This window comes from Camponotus vicinus, unplaced genomic scaffold, assembly GCF_025532165.1.
Source record: "Camponotus vicinus isolate PSW18456_S1 unplaced genomic scaffold, iyCamVici1.0 SCAF_7, whole genome shotgun sequence".
In the NCBI taxonomy this organism is placed as follows: domain Eukaryota; kingdom Metazoa; phylum Arthropoda; class Insecta; order Hymenoptera; family Formicidae; genus Camponotus; species Camponotus vicinus.
The window spans coordinates 3,634,711-3,658,299 of NW_028141979.1; the positions used below are offsets into that span (position 1 = coordinate 3,634,711).

Below are 23,589 nucleotides of genomic sequence, written 5' to 3' on the forward strand. Positions count from 1 at the left end.
CTCTCCCACATGTTTTAATTTTTTCCAAAAATTTGTCTTAAATAAAAACTTTAAATATGAAAACGGTCACAAACGGAATATAAAGATTAAACAAAAATATATATAAATTCGTACGTATTGACTTCTATCGATGAAAAGATTTTCTTATGTTATGTATAATCAAAATGGTGTTTACATGACACTACGTATCTTACATATTTAGGGTATAAACTAAGCGACAGCGCTGTCAGTTTATAATAGTCTCTTGAAGCGGTAAGATCGCGATTGAACGTTTATTTGATATTAAACCTGTAGCTGCCTCATAAAATAGGGTAAGACATTAAATAAATTGAATAAAATATTTAGCTTATATATCTCTTTCTTTGAATGTATGCATATAGAAATGTGTGAAATAACAAGCAACTATTTTATTTCTTAAAAAAGATTCTTCTTCAATTTTCAAATGAATATAGTTCTTTGTTGAAAGTATTATTTTCATATATCGCGAATAATATGAAAACATTTAGACACGTATTGTAATAGTATCATTTAATCATTTTAATATATAGAAAATCTATAAGCTTTATTTGACGATATAAAATTATTGTGTTCGAAATTTTATACTATAGCTATAAAATTATCTTAAAGATGTTTAATATTACTTGTGATTTGATTTTAAAACACTTTTTTTATAATGAAGTCGATGTTCTCTAATGTTACATACACAGAAAATGTCAAGTTAGAAATATAACGAACGCAAATGAAGAATGAGCAATAGATTAATATGTAGTTCCAAAAATGTGTTCCAAAATATACTATAACATGTACTAATATAAAACTAATATAATGTTCGTTTAGCATTATTTTACATTTAATTTGAATTGTTGTATCAACAAAGTTTCAAATAAATTTGATTTCGGCACATATTTATTGTGTATCGTTTGTTTTTCATATATTTCTCACTCTAAACTAAGTTTAAGAAGGACGTATAAACTTCGAAGATACCATGTTAGTAAACATACATATCACATATAAAATCCAGTTGTTGGAAATATCCCTTCATCTTTCATACATTTTTAATTTTTCTATATCTCTAAATTTAACATACATATTTAAAGAAATGATTAAGATTTTTAAAATTTGTGTACGTAGAGAATACATAATATGTAAGACACAAAAACATATAACTATACTAGAAGAAATATTGAAGATAATCGAACTTAAGAGAAATAAAAATTATATTTATTGTGTTGGCCTTCTTGGAATTATCTAAATTACGTCCTTCATGTGTGTGTCTTTTTATATACAAATTCAAGGAAAATATTTTATATGTCGTTTATAAAAATGAGAGTTGTACATTTAAATTTTATTTATGTGATGTTATATATCTATTAATAATATATAATAATTTTATCATTATTGTAATTAATCCTATTTTACTAAGCATTGCTAAGCATTAGTATAAATTATCTTGCATGTTTTTTCACACAAAAGTAAAAAAATCGTAGCCAATTCGCATAAAATTTGTAAATATCTTGTTTCTAATAAAGAAACGTTTTTATAGATATCCGAAAGAAATTTAACATGAGATTCATAAAGCTATTATTAAGTAGTAGTTTAATATACATTGCCGCAATGGCAATAGCGAATCCTACTAATGATCAAAAATCGGATGTCCTGTGGCGCAATGCATTGTACTACAATTTGTCAGACACTATATTGCCATTACATTATTTAATACAAGTTGCATATCTTCGCACTGATCTGCCTCTTCTCATTAATTATGACATCACTATTCATATTAAGTATGCAACACAACACATAAATTTTTATTTACCGAATTGGAATGTATCAGCAGTGGGCTTAAGACAAATATGTACTAACATGGTCCATAAAATTAAATTACCAATATATTATGGAAAAAATTATGTCATGTTCGACTTTGACGATGTTTTGTTACCTGATATATATCTTTTGAAAATGACTTTGGTTAATCATGAGTATACAATAAATAATTTTAGAATATCTACTAAAAGAAAATCTTCTAAAATTTCGTTTATAAAGGCAGGAGAAGATATACAGTGAGTAGAAGTATATTAAAATATGAAAACAAAACTCTTAAATACTTTGTACATTGTATGCTTAATATGCAATAATGTTAAATACAATAGGTTAATGGCACATACTCAAACAAAAAAACAGCAAATATTTCCATATTGGAACAACCCAAAATTGAGAACAACCGAAATTGAATTGAGTAGATTTGATATTATCATAAACCATCATCAACAACACACAGTTTTGTCAAATATGCCGATAAAAATATCTAAACCGCAGCGCTATAATATAACGTGGACATATTTTCACACGACTCCTTTGATGCCCATAGATAGTATAGCATTAGTAGTAACTGGTTATCATCGGATCAGTAATGTGACTAACAATAAAACTGTTAGCATGTTGTACAGACCGCAATTGAAATCGCAAATGGAATTTTCGCTGCATATTATAGAAAATATTACTAGATACTTACAAAATAATTCGACGATTGTTTGTGAAAAGGACTCGTTTGAAGAGAAAGTGGATCATGTAGCAATCTTGGATTTAGAAGTTGAAGTCAAACAGACATTGGGATTTGTTTTTTACAGGTAATATGTATATATAATTAAAGATATATGTATATATATATATATATATATATATATATATATATATTAAAATTTACTGAAGTAAAATTATATTAGTATTCAAAATTTTTCATATATTAATCATGCATAATGATTTTTAGAGAAGCAGATATCGTTTACGATGAAAAGTTAGATCCTATCCCACGCAAAGTGAAAATTGCGCACATTATAGCACGTGGGATGGCACAAAAATGTATTAGCAATCTGATGGGTCCATCTTGGTTTGATCAATGGTTAAACGAGGGCTATAAAATATATTTCGAAACATTTATCATCGAAAAAGTTATTTTATCACTAACGCTATTTGAATACGTAGTCAAAACAATTAACAGTTTAGCATTGTACACAATTGCTAAATATTTCTACAAATTTTCTTAAATATAAAAAATAATGATAATCCAAATCTTTTAAATTTCTATAAATCTGATAAAAGGAAATTATAAGAAATAAATATATATTTTTATATATGAAAATTATTACGAAAAGATTTACACACATACAAATTTTATTTTTAACATTTTTTAGCAATTAATTAACATACTATGATGCTAGTTCTTATATGTACTAAAAGCTTTTTCTCTCTGATTAGTTATAGTTATGATTGTATTGAATTGATTTTAGGCTCTGCCAAATTTCCGGATAATGGATTTGTTTGTAGTTCAAGTTCAACATGAATTACTTGATCTAAACACTTATATCGTTATAAATTCTGCTACAGAACATAACAGCTATCCTGAAAATTATTACTCCTCTCTTTCCCACAACAAAGGTATGCATAAGTAAATAATTAAATAATTATAAATTTCTGAATGTTAATTTCACAAGAAGTGGGAAATCATTTATATAAACAAATTTATTTGTCAAAATTTCTATATTTTTATTCTTATTACATTTTATTATAATCTTTGCGGTAACAATATCAAAAAGGATATAATATCTAACTTTTTGATACCAAACTTCTTTTTGTATATTTTTTTATATAATTTTCTAATGTTTATATTTTTTAATTAAAGCAATACATTGACTTAAAAAAATCGCCTGAATCAGGAAGCATAAAACTTATTAATTATAAAAGTCTAATTTATTATATTTACATATATATTCTTAATCATTCATTATTTATCTATTATTATAATTTATTTTTTTAGAATATATTTAACACTTTTTTAGTTTATTTAGATTTAACTACACAAGCATTTTGTTATTTAGTTTAAATTAAAAGTATATTTATTAACTTAAACACACACACACACACACAAAATATATGCGATAAAAGCATTTTAAATATGTATATTAAATCACTTTTTTTATTTCAATTATCGTAGGTTCCATTATATGGCGCATGTTAGAATTAACATTGTTGCATGATATATTTGCAAAAGGTCTACATATATATTTCAATAATCGGTGAGTATAATGTAATGTAATAATATATATATATGTATATATCATAGAGAATAGAAAATTTTTTAATATATAAGAATTTTGTGCAATATATTTCCTGTGTTATTATTTAAAAGTCATAGATGTTTGAAAAGACTCAGACTTATATTATTATTTTATATTTATCAATTTTTACTCCCGACTGCTGTCAACCTATGGTTGGCATAAGACAGAGGGAGTATGCGTTTTTGTCGACTGAATTTCAACTCGAATTTTTCTTAATAAACATATGAGATAGAGATTCATAGTTTATAAATTACAAACAATTTAAATTGAATAATTTTTTGAGAATCAAGTTTCACAAATATATGTACAGTTTAAAGCTTTAACCTTTGTAATGTGATAATTAAATTCATTATTTATTAATTATGAAAATTTATTCGTTAATCGTTAATAAATATATAAACTATTTATTATATGTTACATATTATATTTCTTTATATATTAAATTACAATATACATAATTATATTAACGTTTAAAAGTTAATACTTGTATGAAAGTTGCATTATAAATTAAAATAAAATATGATAATGAATTATATAAATTGTGATTTTCTCTTTTATGATATTGATCAATTACATATAGAGTTAGCATTGCCATGTTAAATCTTATAGATTCCGTGAGCCTGAAGCAACAACTTCCAGTCATTTATGGAACGCTATGCAATCTGTAATGAACGCATTAAATTACAAATTAGAGTTTAATATAAAAAGTATAATAGATTCATGGGCTACGCAGAGTTGTTTTTCCGTATTAGAGGTGATGCGAAATCATTCTAGCAATGCTGTAACTATATCTATACGATTTCCCAACAAATTGGATGAGAAACAATATTATATACCTGTTACTTATACCACGGAGTCAGAACACAATTTTACTATAACTTGGACAAATATTACTTGGCTAACACCATGGCATCCTCAAGAAATTAAATTCTTTCTTGAAAAAGATCAGTGGATTATATTCAATTTACAACAAGCTGGTAAATATTGAATGATAAACTTATATTGTCTATATATATTATATATTATATAACGTAGACATTATGTTTGTAGCCAATACTAATTTGAGTTTATACAAAATTCTTTAAACATACGAGTTTTTAAATTTACTCAGTTATCATATATCATATATGATATGAATAAAATACGAGTATAAATCAAAATAATAAAAAATATATTAAAGCTTATATATACATATATAAAATATAAGATTCTCTCTTTCTTTGTTTCTACAAAAATATACTATGTTAATATTGAAATTTCATCAAATGCAATATAATCGATGTATTTTTATGTCTTACTATGATTAGCAATTCTGATACCGATATTATATTAAACATTAAATAAAAGAAAGAAAATATTTCGAAATATATTTAATCAACATAAAGCAATTATAGGATTCGAATAACGGACAAAAATTTGTTGTGTAACAGGATACTATCGCGTCTATTATGATACCGAGAATTGGCAAAGAATTGGGCGATATTTGAATTCTGAAAAATATGTGTATATACATGTTGTCAATCGAGCACAAATCATCGATGATGCATTCCATTTTGCGATAGAGAAGAAACTTAAGTTCTCAGTATTTTGGGAAATTGCGAAATATTTGTCAAAGGAAAACGATATCGTAGCATGGTATCCTATGATCAAGGTTTTTGAATTTATGTCGAATATTTTCGTATTCTCGCACTCTTACCCTCAATTCCAGGTAAACATAATAATAAATTTTATCAAGAAATTCTCTATTAAGCTAATTAACTATAATTTAATACAACGATTTCATATGAGAACAGTGAAATAATTGAAAAATAAATATGTGTGAACAATAGATATGCAGTAACTTTACAAAAATACTAAAAATATGATTGAAAATATATTAAATAATTTAAATAAAAAAAGAAGCAATATTTAATTATATATTTTTACTTAACTTTATTTATGTACCAAATGTTGGAAATTTATTTGAAATGGTTTATATGTTTTCTTTTTTAAATAGTCATATTTTATAAATTTTAAACTTTTTATATTGCTGTTTTCCTAAAATACTAAGACTTTAGAATTTAGTTTATATTCAATGTTGTGTGTGTGTGTGTGTGTATGTGTGCGCGCGTGTGCGTACGCGCGCGCGCGCGTGTATCTTTGTGTGTGTATATATATATACATATATACATATATATATATATATATATAGGGTGTCTCAGATCACCCGTACACCCCTTTTAAAGTGAAAATAAATGGCTTTTATAAAAAATCCGAACAATTTTTAAGTAAATCGGGTACGCTCTATCAAATGGTGATATTTTCAACTTTTTATTCCGACCGGAAATACGCCATCCGGATTAAAAGTTGAATTCTTTTAAGGGAACATGGTACTTGTTATTACAGATTCGAATTGTACGTAAAAAAATAAGAAACTTTTGTATCAGACGTTTTTTCTAAAAGTATCTCTGTCAATCTTAAAATTGACCTTGAAAGTAACTGCGATGAAAAAATTTTAAGATTGACTGAGGCACTTTTAGAAAAAACGTTTGATACAAAAATTTCTTAATTTTTCACGTACAATCGAATCTGTAATAAAAAGTACCATGTGTCCCTAAAAAAATTCAACTTCCGATCCGGATGGCGTATTTCCGGTCGGAATTAAAAGTTGCAAATATCATCATTTGATAGAGCGTACCCAATTTACTTAAAAATTGTTCGCGATTTTTCATAAAAGCCATTTATTTTCATTTTAAAAGGGGTGTACGGGTGATCTGGGACACCCTGTATAATAATTTAATTATATTCAATTTTATAGTATTACAAAATACAATAACAATTATCTACTTGATATTAATTTTTTGCGCAATAAAATTTTTACAGCGAGTATTGAAAATTTGCCAACATTTTACAGAAATTGACTTATAATTTTAAGATAACTTTGTTACATTGTATAGCTCATAATAATCCATTTGTAAATACTTGTTTTATAAAAATTAAGATATTTTACAGAAATGTTGAAATTTAAAATCGATATTTGATATGAAATAGATTTAAGAAAATAATTGATCATATAGCCAATTCCTCGATATATGAGAGTCTAGTCATCGATATATGATATATCAGTCCAGATAATACTAAGGCTATCTAAAATTGATTTCATTAATAGATTTCAGTAATAATTAATAGATTTCAGATGCAGATAATACGATCTATTGCATATAATTACATTGAAATCGTCTGTTTTTAAAGTGAATCGAATCTATCATTTATATGTATACCTATATACAAAAGAAAATGCAAAAGTCTTTATTTCTCAAACTTTTATTTTTCTGACTTATACCACTTGACATTTGAACGAGTTATATACAGGGTGTATCTGAAATGATGCACTAAACTTTAGGAGCGTATTCTAGAGGTCAAAATAAGAATTTTTTTTCTTATGAACATGGGTCCGCAAACGAATCCCTCTCCGAGTTAAAATTCGAAAATGTGTGAAATTGACCAAACATCCGCAACGCAAATTTATTTATCTCTCAAGAGAGGGTGATAGGTAACTTCAAAACCTTTTTTTTCTGAAATACAGCCAATTTTTAATTTTTTTCCCCAAACTTTAGGGGCCTCTAGTTCGAAGGGGGGTTCATTTGTGGACCCATGTTCATAGGAAAAAAAGTCTTATTTTGACCTCTAGAATACGCTCCTAAAGCTTAGTGCATCATTTCAGATACACCCTGTATAGACTGAAATATACGTATTAAGAATGTAAATACATTTGGATATACGCATACAATTATTCAAATAAGAGATCGGCTAATTTGATTAATACAATAGTTGAACATAATATAATAATAATTGATGCTATATCGTTATGAATTTTTAAAATAATATTCTAGTAGAAATTTGTTCTTGTTTTGCACAAATATATATATATATATATATATATATATATATATATATATATATATAAATCTATTAATATATATAATATCTTTAAATGTGAAAGGATTAAATAAAAAGATATACTATATTTTTTATTCCAATACTAGAAAGTGGTAAAACAGATGGAATTTTTAACGTTCTGGAATCCGCTTGATCAACATAATGATCGGATTGAATATTTAAAGCCAGAAGTTGCAAAGTGGAGATGTTTTACGGATGATAATTCATGTAAAACAATGGCCTCTGTGCAACTGCGTCAGGATCTGAAAAATCCTTACGAAAACACGTAATTCTTTTTATATAATATTTGATTTTTTATATTATGTATATGTTGAGAAACTAGTTATAAAATTAAAAATTATTATTTATTAAAATACTAAAGAAACTAATAACACAATTTCGTTAGAAGATTTACTTTTTTTCTGGACTGTCTTTTGTAGATTGTCGCCTGGATGGAAGAGGTGGGCATACTGTAATGGTTTGAAAATCGCAAATATATGGAGTCTAATTATTAGTTATATAAAAACAATTATATCCTATGATCCTACAATTTTAGAATGTCTAGCTTATGTTGAAGACCTAGATCCTAAAATAGTAATGAATTATTTGCAGACAAACATTAATTTTGTTGCAATTTCTATCAACGAACCAAAAGTACCAATTCTCACAATTACTTCTCTTTCCGTTTTTACTCTTGCGAAAAATACGTATATGCTTGAAGGCATATTAAATATTTTGATTAAACAGATTGTACATAGGTAACGATATTATTTCATAAAAATACATAGATTCGAAAATTTATCCTTCTTATTAATTACAAATATTAATTAATTCTAAATGTATTGTTTTGTTCTGATAGCTCCCTGGCAGTCAGTGAGATTCCAGCATTAATTGTTATAATTAACAATGTGTATTCTAAGGGACAGTTGGACGAGGTAATTTTAATGAATAAAAGTTTCATATTTATTTGTTAAAATTTTATTATAAAATTTATTTTTTCCAATACATGGTGTTTCGATGTTACGAATTCTTATGGTAGATCGAGTGGTTAAAATTAAACATTTTTTGACAATAAATTTAAATTGGCAAATTCATAATTTCAACGCGACAGTCTAGAAATGATACTTCCACACAGTCATCTAGGACCATAATAGATCTCCGATAGAGTCAATAGAAACGGCTTTTGATTTCTGCCATTCATACAACGATGAATTAGAATAGTCATTTTGAGCAACTCTTGTAATTTTTTGAAATAAAACAAAACAATAATTAAAATAAAAATGTGAAAAAATTTCTCTTGCACTTTTCCCTTTGCTGCTCGACTGGTATGTAGGAAAAAAAACGATCCACAGATCGATTAGCTTACAACTCGTGCAGAAATCTAATATATATATATATGTACCTGTCACATAGTAGCATTCGATAGGTTGTCTTTATCAACAAGTCAACTTAGATTGAAAATATCATTTATTTGTTATCGCGTTGAAATTATGAATTTCCAAACATAAATTTATTATCAAAAAATGTCTAATTTTAGCCTCTCTATATCTACTATAGAGAAATTTATAATACCGAATGAAACAATTTGTACATGTTATATATTTTATATATAATTTTCGACATATCTTGTTCTAAAATTCTGTCAATAATAAAATTGTGTCTGTATGATAATGCGACATTTACAAAATCATTTATTGATGATCATTTATTGATAATTGTTAAAATACTCTCCTTTAGGTAAGAAAAGTCATTAGAAAAGAATTTCAAGAACCAATGATTTTCGATATTGAACGCAAGATACAAACACGCTGGTCAGAGATCGAAAAACAGATAGAATTTCTTCATTTTTTCATCGATTAAAAATCTAAAGATGTATAATGCGTCGATCTACTTAGAAGTCGAGAATACAGCATGAATGTTTCAGATAAGATTTATAAATTGATATACATAATTAATCATTATTTTCACATAACTGTTAAAAATATTTTAATTGTATTTAACTATGTTCTAAGTAATTTTTACATTATTTATTGGTTTTCTTTGTAATGCAGATTTAATATTTATATAGATAGTTAATTGTATTTTCGTAATCTTTATTATACATACATATGCATATTAAATGTAAAGTTATATTAATATAATATATTATTATATTGATATAAATATATATTAAGAAATAAGTACATATATATATATATTATTTATAATTTTCTGATTAGCATATCCTAATATATGTATGTATATTTACAATGTTTATATTTACAATACATGTATATTTTACTTCTTTGTATTTTAAATGACACGCAAAATTATAAATATAATTATATCTCGAACCGCAAATTATAATTTTTTAAAGCGGTTTTTAATCAAAATGTATTTTTATATATCAAGTTAAAATAAAATTAGACTATCGAAATGTTGTTGTATAAGATAAAACCAAACTCGCATAAAATAATTGAATAATTTTGAAAAAAATATATATCGAAAATTGTAAAAGAAAAGAGAAAAAGAAATGCTTTAAAATTAGAGAAATGCACTCTACTTAATAATACCTATTCCATTTATTTTGATCAATTTTCTTCGTTTATATAGTGCATCGATTTTTTTGCAATTTTTAAACAAAATTTTTTAAAGTTAAACGATATCGTTTGTTTAATCATTTTTAAGTTTACTCATCATTTTTAATCGAGAAACAAACAATACAAATTTATGGTTATTTGTGTCTTCTGTGTCTTCTAAGTACGATATAGTTACATAACGCAGTAACATAGTAAGAGTCCCGGTAAATCTCCGACAAATGTCCTGCCAGGGGTCATACGACGATTCTCCCCTAAGAAAAATCTTGTCGCCGCGAATATTCCTGCGCGGATTCGGAATGACGAATGCGAGTATTCACACGGTCGCGCGCGGAACAACGCGACCGGGGAAAATTATTTGTGTGGCGAGCATTCGCGCAGAATCAATGGAGACGGGAAAAGAGACAGAGAGAGAGAGAGAGAGAGAGAGAGAGAGAGAGAGAAAATAGTTAAAAAATCAGAAATATATGTCAAATATAATGCGACAAAAACGTTGTCGATGGTAGTGTGATTTAGGATCATCGTTTAAATCTATATAATTTCAAAAAGTTTGCTTTAAATTTAAATTAGATCATATATTTAACGCAAAGTACACATGTATGTCTCTGTCTGTATCATTAAAATTTTAATCATTAATTTAAGACAATATTAAAAGAACAATAAAACAATGTGTAACATAATGTATCCAACAGTGATCTTTAGAAGAAATAACAAACTAAGAAGACTTGTATCTCTGATAACAACATGTATTATGATTCTCTCAAAATACAAATATTTTTAGTTCTATTCTGAAAAATGCTAATTCAGCACAACAAAGTTTTTCGATTATTATATAAAGAAACAAATATAAATACTTAACATAACCTTTTGATAATAATTTTTGTGTGTGTTATCAAAGAAGAATAATATTATACTCCAATCTTGCAAGTTTCATAAATTGATTTCATTAAATTTAAAATGGCATAAATTCAACAATAATAAAATATATGGCGAATATTTTGCGAGAATTTGGAAGTAAGAAATTTTCCAAACTTATTGAAAAGCGAAATAATTTGTTATTTCTCAACAGTTCTTATAAGATTGGCAATTCTATATAATACCGATAAATTCAATACTGTAATACTTTAATAATAAGATTTTTATTTTTTTATTTCAAGTTTATATATATATATATTATAGGATGAAAAAATGTTATATGGACATAGGTGCGGAAATGCTTATTTCAGGAGTTATGTTGAAAATACTGTTAGCTGTATTACTTACAAAAGGAAAAATTTAGGATTTAGGAATTAGGTTCTCTCTTTCATATATCGTTCGTTATCGAGTGCGCACGTGATAAATCACATTAGTTTTTGTAATAAGCTAAATCTGTCTGCATCTTATTAATTGAATAAATATATTCATACAGTCTAATTACCTAGATAATTTCCTTTGATCTGACTGCCGACTCAACAAATATATATAATAGAAAATACAGAATATATTTATCTAATATATTTAAAGAAACAATTCCGAAATTAATTTTCTCTCCCACATGTTTTTCCAAAAATTTGTCTTTACAAAAAAAAACTTTAAATATGAAAACGGTCACAAACGGAATATAAAGATTAAACAAAAGTATATATAAATACGTACGTATTGACTTCTATCGATGAAAAGATTTTCTTATGTTATGTATAATCAAAATGGTGTTTACATGACACTACGTATCTTACATATTTAGGGTATAAACTAAGCGACAGCGCTGTCAGTTTATAATAGTCTCTTGAAGCGGTAAGATCGCGATTGAACGTTTATTTGATATTAAACCTGTAGCTGCCTCATAAAATAGGGTAAGACATTAAATAAATTGAATAAAATATTTAGCTTATATATCTCTTTCTTGAATGTATGCATATAGAAATGTGTGAAATAACAAGCAACTATTTTATTTCTTAAAAAAGATTCTTCTTCAATTTTCAAATGAATATAGTTCTTTGTTGAAAGTATTATTTTCATATATCGCGAATAATATGAAGACATTTAGACACGTATTGTAATAGTATCATTTAATCATTTTAATATATAGAAAATCTATAAGCTTTATTTGACGATATAAAATTATTGTGTTCGAAATTTTATACTATAGCTATAAAATTATCTTAAAGATGTTTAATATTACTTGTGATTTGATTTTAAAACACTTTTTTTATAATGAAGTCGATGTTATCTAATGTTACATACACAGAAAATGTCAAGTTAGAAATATAACGAACGCAAATGAAGAATGAGCAATAGATTAATATGTAGTTCCAAAAATGTGTTCCAAAATATACTATAACATGTACTAATATAAAACTAATATATTGTTCGTTTAGCATTATTTTACATTTAATTTGAATTGTTGTATCAACAAAGTTTCAAATAAATTTGATTTCGGCACATATTTATTGTGTATCGTTCGTTTTTCATATATTTCTCACTCTAAACTAAGTTTAAGAAGGACGTATAAACTTCGAAGATACCATGTTAGTAAACATACATATCACATATAAAATCCAGTTGTTGGAAATATCCCTTCATCTTTCATACATTTTTAATTTTTCTATATCTCTAAATTTAACATACATATTTAAAGAAATGATTAAGATTTTTAAAATTTGTGTACGTAGAGAATACATAATATGTAAGACACAAAAACATATAACTATACTAGAAGAAATATTGAAGATAATCGAACTTAAGAGAAATAAAAATTATATTTATTGTGTTGGCCTTCTTGGAATTATCTAAATTACGTCCTTCATGTGTGTGTCTTTTTATATACAAATTCAAGGAAAATATTTTATATGTCGTTTATAAAAATGAGAGTTGTACATTTAAATTTTATTTATGTGATGTTATATATCTATTAATAATATATAATAATTTTATCATTATTGTAATTAATCCTATTTTACTAAGCATTGCTAAGCATTAGTATAAATTATCTTGCATGTTTTTTCACACAAAAGTAAAAAAATCGTAGCCAATTCGCATAAAATTTGTAAATATCTTGTTTCTAATAAAGAAACGTTTTTATAGATATCCGAAAGAAATTTAACATGAGATTCATAAAGCTATTATTAAGTAGTAGTTTAATATACATTGCCGCAATGGCAATAGCGAATCCTACTAATGATCAAAAATCGGATGTCCTGTGGCGCAATGCATTGTACTACAATTTGTCAGACACTATATTGCCATTACATTATTTAATACAAGTTGCATATCTTCGCACTGATCTGCCTCTTCTCATTAATTATGACATCACTATTCATATTAAGTATGCAACACAACACATAAATTTTTATTTACCGAATTGGAATGTATCAGCAGTGGGCTTAAGACAAATATGTACTAACATGGTCCATAAAATTAAATTACCAATATATTATGGAAAAAATTATGTCATGTTCGACTTTGACGATGTTTTGTTACCTGATATATATCTTTTGAAAATGACTTTGGTTAATCATGAGTATACAATAAATAATTTTAGAACAAACTCTTCTAGAATTTCGTTTATAAAGGCAGGAGAAGATATACAGTGAGTAGAAGTATATTAAAATATGAAAACAAAACTCTTAAATACTTTGTACATTGTATGCTTAATATGCAATAATGTTAAATACAATAGGTTAATGGCACATACTCAAACAAAAAAACAGCAAATATTTCCATATTGGAACAACCCAAAATTGAGAACAACCGAAATTGAATTGAGTAGATTTGATATTATCATAAACCATCATCGACAACACACAGTTTTGTCAAATATGCCGATAAAAGTATCTAAACCGCAGCGCTATAATATAACGTGGACATATTTTCACACGACTCCTTTGATGCCCATAGATAGTATAGCATTAGTAGTAACTGGTTATCATCGGATCAGTAATGTGACTAACAATAAAACTGTTAGCATGTTGTACAGACCGCAATTGAAATCGCAAATGGAATTTTCGCTGCATATTATAGAAAATATTACTAGATACTTACAAAATAATTCGACGATTGTTTGTGAAAAGGACTCGTTTGAAGAGAAAGTGGATCATGTAGCAATCTTGGATTTAGAAGTTGAAGTCAAACAGACATTGGGATTTGTTTTTTACAGGTAATATGTATATATAATTAAAGATATATGTATATATATATATATATATATATATATATATATATATATATTAAAATTTACTGAAGTAAAATTATATTAGTATTCAAAATTTTTCATATATTAATCATGCATAATGATTTTTAGAGAAGCAGATATCGTTTACGATGAAAAGTTAGATCCTATCCCACGCAAAGTGAAAATTGCGCACATTATAGCACGTGGGATGGCACAAAAATGTATTAGCAATCTGATGGGTCCATCTTGGTTTGATCAATGGTTAAACGAGGGCTATAAAATATATTTCGAAACATTTATCATCGAAAAAGTTATTTTATCACTAACGCTATTTGAATACGTAGTCAAAACAATTAACAGTTTAGCATTGTACACAATTGCTAAATATTTCTACAAATTTTCTTAAATATAAAAAATAATGATAATCCAAATCTTTTAAATTTTTATAAATCTGATAAAAGGAAATTATAAGAAATAAATATATATTTTTATATATGAAAATTATTACGAAAAGATTTACACACATACAAATTTTATTTTTAACATTTTTTAGCAATTAATTAACATACTATGATGCTAGTTTTTATATGTACTAAAAGCTTTTTCTCTCTAATTAGTTATAGTTATGATTGTATTGAATTGATTTTAGGCTCTGCCAAATTTCCGGATAATGGATTTGTTTGTAGTTCAAGTTCAACATGAATTACTCGATCTAAACACTTATATCGTTATAAATTCTGCTACAGAACATAATAGCTATCCTGAAAATTATTACTCCTCTCTTTCCCACAACAAAGGTATGCATAAGTAAATAATTAAATAATTATAAATTTCTGAATGTTAATTTCACAAGAAGTGGGAAATCATTTATATAAACAAATTTATTTGTCAAAATTTCTATATTTTTATTCTTATTACATTTTATTATAATCTTTGCGGTAACAATATCAAAAAGGATATAATATCTAACTTTTTGAAACCAAACTTCTTTTTGTATATTTTTTTATATAATTTTCTAATGTTTATATTTTTTAATTAAAGCAATACATTGACTTAAAAAAATCGCCTGAATCAGGAAGCATAAAACTTATTAATTATAAAAGTCTAATTTATTATATTTACATATATATTCTTAATCATTCATTATTTATCTATTATTATAATTTATTTTTTTAGAATATATTTAACACTTTTTTAGTTTATTTAGATTTAACTACACAAGCATTTTGTTATTTAGTTTAAATTAAAAGTATATTTATTAACTTAAACACACACACACACACACAAAATATATGCGATAAAAGCATTTTAAATATGTATATTAAATCACTTTTTTTATTTCAATTATCGTAGGTTCCATTATATGGCGCATGTTAGAATTAACATTGTTGCATGATATATTTGCAAAAGGTCTACATATATATTTCAATAATCGGTGAGTATAATGTAATGTAATAATATATATATATGTATATATCATAGAGAATAGAAAATTTTTTAATATATAAGAATTTTGTGCAATATATTTCCTGTGTTATTATTTAAAAGTCATAGATGTTTGAAAAGACTCAGACTTATATTATTATTTTATATTTATCAATTTTTACTCCCGACTGCTGTCAACCTATGGTTGGCAAAAGACAGAGGGAGTATGCGTTTTTGTCGACTGAATTTCAACTCGAATTTTTCTTAATAAACATATGAGATAGAGATTCATAGTTTATAAATTACAAACAATTTAAATTGAATAATTTTTTGAGAATCAAGTTTCACAAATATATGTACAGTTTAAAGCTTTAACCTTTGTAATGTGATAATTAAATTCATTATTTATTAATTATGAAAATTTATTCGTTAATCGTTAATAAATATATAAACTATTTATTATATGTTACATATTATATTTCTTTATATATTAAATTACAATATACATAATTATATTAACGTTTAAAAGTTAATACTTGTATGAAAGTTGCATTATAAATTAAAATAAAATATGATAATGAATTATATAAATTGTGATTTTCTCTTTTATGATATTGATCAATTACATATAGAGTTAGCATTGCCATGTTAAATCTTATAGATTCCGTGAGCCTGAAGCAACAACTTCCAGTCATTTATGGAACGCTATGCAATCTGTAATGAACGCATTAAATTACAAATTAGAGTTTAATATAAAAAGTATAATAGATTCATGGGCTACGCAGAGTTGTTTTTCCGTATTAGAGGTGATGCGAAATCATTCTAGCAATGCTGTAACTATATCTATACGATTTCCCAACAAATTGGATGAGAAACAATATTATATACCTGTTACTTATACCACGGAGTCAGAACACAATTTTACTATAACTTGGACAAATATTACTTGGCTAACACCATGGCATCCTCAAGAAATTAAATTCTTTCTTGAAAAAGATCAGTGGATTATATTCAATTTACAACAAGCTGGTAAATATTGAATGATAAACTTATATTGTCTATATATATTATATATTATATAACGTAGACATTATGTTTGTAGCCAATACTAATTTGAGTTTATACAAAATTCTTTAAACATACGAGTTTCTAAATTTACTCAGTTATCATATATCATATATGATATGAATAAAATACGAGTATAAATCAAAATAATAAAAAATATATTAAAGCTTATATATACATATATAAAATATAAGATTCTCTCTTTCTTTGTTTCTACAAAAATATACTATGTTAATATTGAAATTTCATCAAATGCAATATAATCGATGTATTTTTATGACTTACTATGATGTGCAATTCTGATACCGTTATTATATTAAACATTAAATAAAAGAAAGAAAATATTTCGAAATATATTTAATCAACATAAAGCAATTATAGGATTCTAATAACCGACAAAAATTTGTTGTGTAACAGGATACTATCGCGTCTATTATGATACCGAGAATTGGCAAAGAATTGAGCGATATTTGAATTCTGAAAAATATGTGTATATACATGTTGTCAATCGAGCACAAATCATCGATGATGCATTCCATTTTGCGATAGAGAAGAAACTTAATTTCTCAGTATTTTGGGAAATTGCGAAATATTTGTCAAAGGAAAACGATATCGTAGCATGGTATCCTATGATCAGGGCTTTTGAATTTATGTCGAATATTTTCGTATTCTCGCACTCTTACCCTCAATTCCAGGTAAACATAATAATAAATTTTATCAAGAAATTCTCTATTAAGCTAATTAACTATAATTTAATACAACGATTTCATATGAGAACAGTGAAATAATTGAAAAATAAATATGTGTGAACAATAGATATGCAGTAACTTTATAATAATACTAAATATATGTTTGAAAATATATTAAATAATTAAAAAAAAAAAGAAGCAATATTTAATTATATATTTTTACTTAACTTTATTTATGTACCAAATGTTGGAAATTTATTTGAAATAGTTCATATGTTTTCCTTTTTAAATAATCATATTTTATAAATTTTAAACACTTTATATTGCTATTTTCCTAAAATACTAAGGCTTTAGAATTTATATTATATTCAATGTTGTGTGTGTGTGTGTGTGTATGTGTGCGCGCGTGTGCGTACGCGCGCGCGCGCGTGTATCTTTGTGTGTGTATATATATATACATATATACATATATATATATATATATATAGGGTGTCTCAGATCACCCGTACACCCCTTTTAAAGTGAAAATAAATGGCTTTTATAAAAAATCCGAACAATTTTTAAGTAAATCGGGTACGCTCTATCAAATGGTGATATTTTCAACTTTTTATTCCGACCGGAAATACGCCATCCGGATTAAAAGTTGAATTCTTTTAAGGGAACATGGTACTTGTTATTACAGATTCGAATTGTACGTAAAAAAATAAGAAACTTTTGTATCAGACGTTTTTTCTAAAAGTATCTCTGTCAATCTTAAAATTGACCTTGAAAGTAACTGCGATGAAAAAATTTTAAGATTGACTGAGGCACTTTTAGAAAAAACGTTTGATACAAAAATTTCTTAATTTTTCACGTACAATCGAATCTGTAATAAAAAGTACCATGTGTCCCTAAAAAAATTCAACTTCCGATCCGGATGGCGTATTTCCGGTCGGAATTAAAAGTTGCAAATATCATCATTTGATAGAGCGTACCCAATTTACTTAAAAATTGTTCGCGATTTTTCATAAAAGCCATTTATTTTCATTTTAAAAGGGGTGTACGGGTGATCTGGGACACCCTGTATAATAATTTAATTATATTCAATTTTATAGTATTACAAAATACAATAACAATTATCTACTTGATATTAATTTTTTGCGCAATAAAATTTTTACAGCGAGTATTGAAAATTTGCCAACATTTTACAGAAATTGACTTATAATTTTAAGATAACTTTGTTACATTGTATAGCTCATAATAATCCATTTGTAAATACTTGTTTTATAAAAATTAAGATATTTTACAGAAATGTTGAAATTTAAAATCGATATTTGATATGAAATAGATTTAAGAAAATAATTGATCATATAGCCAATTCCTCGATATATGAGAGTCTAGTCATCGATATATGATATATCAGTCCAGATAATACTAAGGCTATCTAAAATTGATTTCATTAATAGATTTCAGTAATAATTAATAGATTTCAGATGCAGATAATACGATCTATTGCATATAATTACATTGAAATCGTCTGTTTTTAAAGTGAATCGAATCTATCATTTATATGTATACCCATATACAAAAGAAAATGCAAAAGTCTTTATTTCTTAAACTTTTATTTTTCTGACTTATACCACTTGACATTTGAACGAGTGATATACAGGGTGTATCTGAAATGATGCACTAAACTTTAGTAGCGTATTCTAGAGGTCAAAATAAGAATTTTTTTTCTTATGAACATGGGTCCGCAAACGAATCCCCCTCCGAGTTAAAATTCGAAAATGTGTGAAATTGACCAAACATCCGCAACGCAAATTTATTTATCTCTCAAGAGAGGGTGATAGGTAACGTCAAAACCTTTTTTTTCTGAAATACAGCCAATTTTTAATTTTTTTCCCCAAACTTTAGGGGCCTCTAGCTCGGAGGAGGGTTCATTTGTGGACCCATGTCCATAGGAAAAAAAGTCTTATTTTGACCTCTAGAATACGCTCCTAAAGCTTAGTGCATCATTTCAGATACACCCTGTATAGACTGAAATATACGTATTAAGAATGTAGATACATTTGGATATACGCATACAATTATTCAAATAAGAGATCGGCTAATTTGATTAATACAATAGTTGAATATAATATAATAATAATTGATGCTATAACGTTATGAATTTATTAAAATAAAATTCTAGTAGAAATTTGTTCTTGTTTTGCACAAATATATATATATATATATATATATATATATATTTGTGGAAAAAAAAAAATATATATATATATATATATATTTATATATAAATATATATATATATATATATATTTATATATAAATCTATTAATATATATAATATCTTTAAATGTGAAAGGATTAAATAAAAAGATATACTATATTTTTTATTCCAATACTAGAAAGTGGTAAAACAGATGGAATTTTTAACGTTCTGGAATCCGCTTGATCAACATAATGATCGGATTGAATATTTAAAGCAAGAAGTTGCAAAGTGGAGATGTTTTACGGATGATAATTCATGTAAAACAATGGCCTCTGTGCAACTGCGTCAGGATCTGATAAATCCTTACGAAAACACGTAATTCTTTTTATATAATATTTGATTTTTTATATTATGTATATGTTGAGAAACTAGTTATAAAATTAAAAATTATTATTTATTAAAATACTAAAGAAACTAATAACACAATTTCGTTAGAAGATTTACTTTTTTTCTGGACTGTCTTTTGTAGATTGTCGCCTGGATGGAAGAGGTGGGCATACTGTAATGGTTTGAAAATCGCAAATATATGGAGTATATTTATTAGTAAAATTAAAACAATTATATTCTATGATCCTACAATTTTAGAATGTCTAGCTTATGTTGAAGACCTAGATCCTAAAAAAGTAATGAATTATTTGCAGACAAACATTAATTTTCTTGCAATTTCTATCAATGAACCAAAAGTACCAATTCTCACAATTACTTCTCTTTCCGTTTTTACTCTTGCGAAAAATACGTATATGCTTGAAGGCATATTAAATATTTTGATTAAAGAGATTGTGCATAGGTAACGATATTATTTCATAAAAATACATAGATTCGAAAATTTATCCTTCTTATTAATTACAAATATTAATTAATTTTAAATGTATTGTTTTGTTCTGATAGCTCCCTGGCAGTCAGTGAGATTCCAGCATTAATTGTTATAATTAACAATGTGTATTCTAAGGGACAGTTGGACGAGGTAATTTTAATGAATAAAAGTTTCATATTTATTAAATTGTTAAAATTGTTAAAATTTTATTATAAAATTTATTTTTTCCAATAAATGGTGTTTCGATGTTACGAATTCTTATGGTAGGTCGAGGGGTTAATATTAAACATTTTTTGACAATAAATTTAGATTGGCAAATTCATAATTTCAACGCGACAGTCTAGAAATGATACTTCCACACAGTCATCTAGGACCATAATAGATCTCCGATAGAGTCAATAGAAACGGCTTTTGATTTCTGCCATTCATACAACGATGAATTAGAATAGTCATTTTGAGCAACTCTTGTAATTTTTTGAAATAAAACAAAACAATAATTAAAATAAAAATGTGAAAAAATTTCTCTTGCACTTTTCCCTTTGCTGCTCGACTGGTATGTAGGAAAAAAAACGATCCACAGATCGATTAGCTTATAGCTCGTGCAGAACTCTAATATATATATATATGTGCCTGTCACATAGTAGCATTCGATAGGTTGTCTTTATCAACAAGTCAACTTAGATTGAAAATATCATTTATTTGTTATCGCGTTGTTATCGCGTTGAAATTATGAATTTCCAAACATAAATTTATTATCAAAAAATGTCTAATTTTAGCCTCTCTATATCTACTATAGAGAAATTTATAATACCGAATGAAACAATTTGTACATGTTATATATTTTATATATAATTTTCGACATATCTTGTTCTAAAATTCTGTCAATAATAAAATTGTGTCTGTATAATAATGCGACATTTACAAAATCATTTATTGATGATCATTTATTGATAATTGTTAAAATAATCTTCTTTAGATAAGAAACTTCACTAGAAAAGAATTTCAAGAACCAAAGATTTTCAATATTGAACGCAAGATACAAACACGCTGCTCAGAGATCGAAAGACAGAAAGAATTTCTTCATTCTTTCATCGATTAAAAATATAAAGATGTATAATGCGTCGATCTACTTAGAAGTCGAGAATACAGCATGAATGTTTCAGATAAGATTTATAAATTGATATACATAATTAATCATTATTTTCACATAACTGTTAAAAATATTTTAATTGTATTTAACTATGTTCTAAGTAATTTTTACATTATTTATTGGTTTTCTTTGTAATGCAGATTTAATATTTATATAGATAGTTAATTGTATTTTCGTAATCTTTATTATACATACATATGCATATTAAATGTAAAGTTATATTAATATAATATATTATTATATTGATATAAATATATATTAAGAAATAAGTACATATATATATATATATTATTTATAATTTTCTGATTAGCATATCCTAATATATGTATGTATATTTACAATGTTTATATTTACAATACATGTATATTTTACTTCTTTGTATTTTAAATGACACGCAAAATTATAAATATAATTATATCTCGAACCGCAAATTATAATTTTTTAAAGCGGTTTTTAATCAAAATGTATTTTTATATATCAAGTTAAAATAAAATTAGACTATCGAAATGTTGTTGTATAAGATAAAACCAAACTCGCATAAAATAATTGAATAATTTTGAAAAAAATATAAATCGAAAATTGTAAAAGAAAAGAGAAATAGAAATACTTTAAAATTAGAGAAATGCACTCTACTTAATAATACCTATTCCATTTATTTTATCAATTTTCTTCGTTTATATAGTGCATCGATTTTTTTGCAATTTTTAAACAAAATTTTTTAAAGTTAAACGATATCGTTTGTTTAATCATTTTTAAGTTTACTCATCATTTTTAATCGAGAAACAAACAATACAAATTTATGGTTATTTGTGTCTTCTGTGTCTTCTAAGTACGATATAGTTACATAACGCAGTAACATAGTAAGAGTCCCGGTAAATCTCCGACAAATGTCCTGCCAGGGGTCATACGACGATTCTCCCCTAAGAAAAATCTTGTCGCCAAGAATGTTCCTGCGCGGATTCGGAATGACGAATGCGAGTATTCGCACGGTCGCGCGCGGAACAAAGCGACCGGGGAAAATTATTTGTGTGGCGAGCATTCGCGCAGAATCAATGGAGACGGGAAAAGAGACAGAGAGAGAGAGAGAGAGAGAGAGAGAGAAAATAGTTAAAAAATAAGAAATATATGTCAAATATAATGCGACAAAAACGTTGTCGATGGTAGTGTGATTTAGGATCATCGTTTAAATCTATATAATTTCAAAAAGTTTGCTTTAAATTTAAATTAGATCATATATTTAACGCAAAGTACACATGTATGTCTCTGTCTGTATCATTAAAATTTTAATCATTAATTTAAGACAATATTAAAAGAACAATAAAACAATGTGTAACATAATGTATCCAACAGTGATCTTTGGAAGAAATAACAAACTAAGAAGACTTGTATCTCTGATAACAACATGTATTATGATTCTCTCAAAATACAAATATTTT

General features: G+C 25.8%; 2 protein-coding genes across 2 annotated transcripts; both read left to right on the forward strand.

Moving 5' to 3' along the window:
• Positions 1 to 203: 203 nt before the first annotated feature.
• On the forward strand, positions 204 to 10,330 carry LOC145974449 (aminopeptidase N-like). Its single transcript, XM_083104296.1, has 12 exons — positions 204 to 311; positions 1,544 to 2,060; positions 2,151 to 2,627; positions 2,768 to 2,948; positions 3,288 to 3,435; positions 3,992 to 4,073; positions 4,725 to 5,092; positions 5,546 to 5,823; positions 8,141 to 8,319; positions 8,474 to 8,791; positions 8,893 to 8,968; positions 9,771 to 10,330. The coding sequence occupies exons 2-12, from the start codon at positions 1,564 to 1,566 to the stop codon at positions 9,891 to 9,893; spliced, it is 2,727 nt and encodes a 908-aa protein (XP_082960422.1). The 5' UTR covers positions 204 to 311; positions 1,544 to 1,563; the 3' UTR covers positions 9,894 to 10,330.
• Positions 10,331 to 12,333: 2,003 nt separating this feature from the next.
• Positions 12,334 to 22,412, forward strand: LOC145974443 (aminopeptidase N-like). Its single transcript, XM_083104283.1, has 12 exons — positions 12,334 to 12,441; positions 13,673 to 14,177; positions 14,268 to 14,744; positions 14,889 to 15,069; positions 15,409 to 15,556; positions 16,113 to 16,194; positions 16,846 to 17,213; positions 17,667 to 17,944; positions 20,326 to 20,504; positions 20,659 to 20,976; positions 21,078 to 21,153; positions 21,980 to 22,412. The coding sequence occupies exons 2-12, from the start codon at positions 13,693 to 13,695 to the stop codon at positions 22,100 to 22,102; spliced, it is 2,715 nt and encodes a 904-aa protein (XP_082960409.1). The 5' UTR covers positions 12,334 to 12,441; positions 13,673 to 13,692; the 3' UTR covers positions 22,103 to 22,412.
• Positions 22,413 to 23,589: the final 1,177 nt, after the last annotated feature.

Excerpts from the sequence above, each read along its gene's own strand:
- LOC145974449 (XM_083104296.1), top strand. The coding sequence starts at position 1,564 with ATGAGATTCATAAAGCTATTATTAAGTAGTAGTTTAATATACATTGCC. Across the intron at positions 2,061-2,150 it reads AAGGCAGGAGAAGATATACA|GTTAATGGCACATACTCAAA; the intron begins GTGAGTAGAAGT and ends TAAATACAATAG. Across the intron at positions 8,320-8,473 it reads AAAAATCCTTACGAAAACAC|ATTGTCGCCTGGATGGAAGA; the intron begins GTAATTCTTTTT and ends TGTCTTTTGTAG.
- LOC145974443 (XM_083104283.1), top strand. The coding sequence starts at position 13,693 with ATGAGATTCATAAAGCTATTATTAAGTAGTAGTTTAATATACATTGCC. Across the intron at positions 14,745-14,888 it reads TTGGGATTTGTTTTTTACAG|AGAAGCAGATATCGTTTACG; the intron begins GTAATATGTATA and ends AATGATTTTTAG. Across the intron at positions 16,195-16,845 it reads CATATATATTTCAATAATCG|ATTCCGTGAGCCTGAAGCAA; the intron begins GTGAGTATAATG and ends TAAATCTTATAG.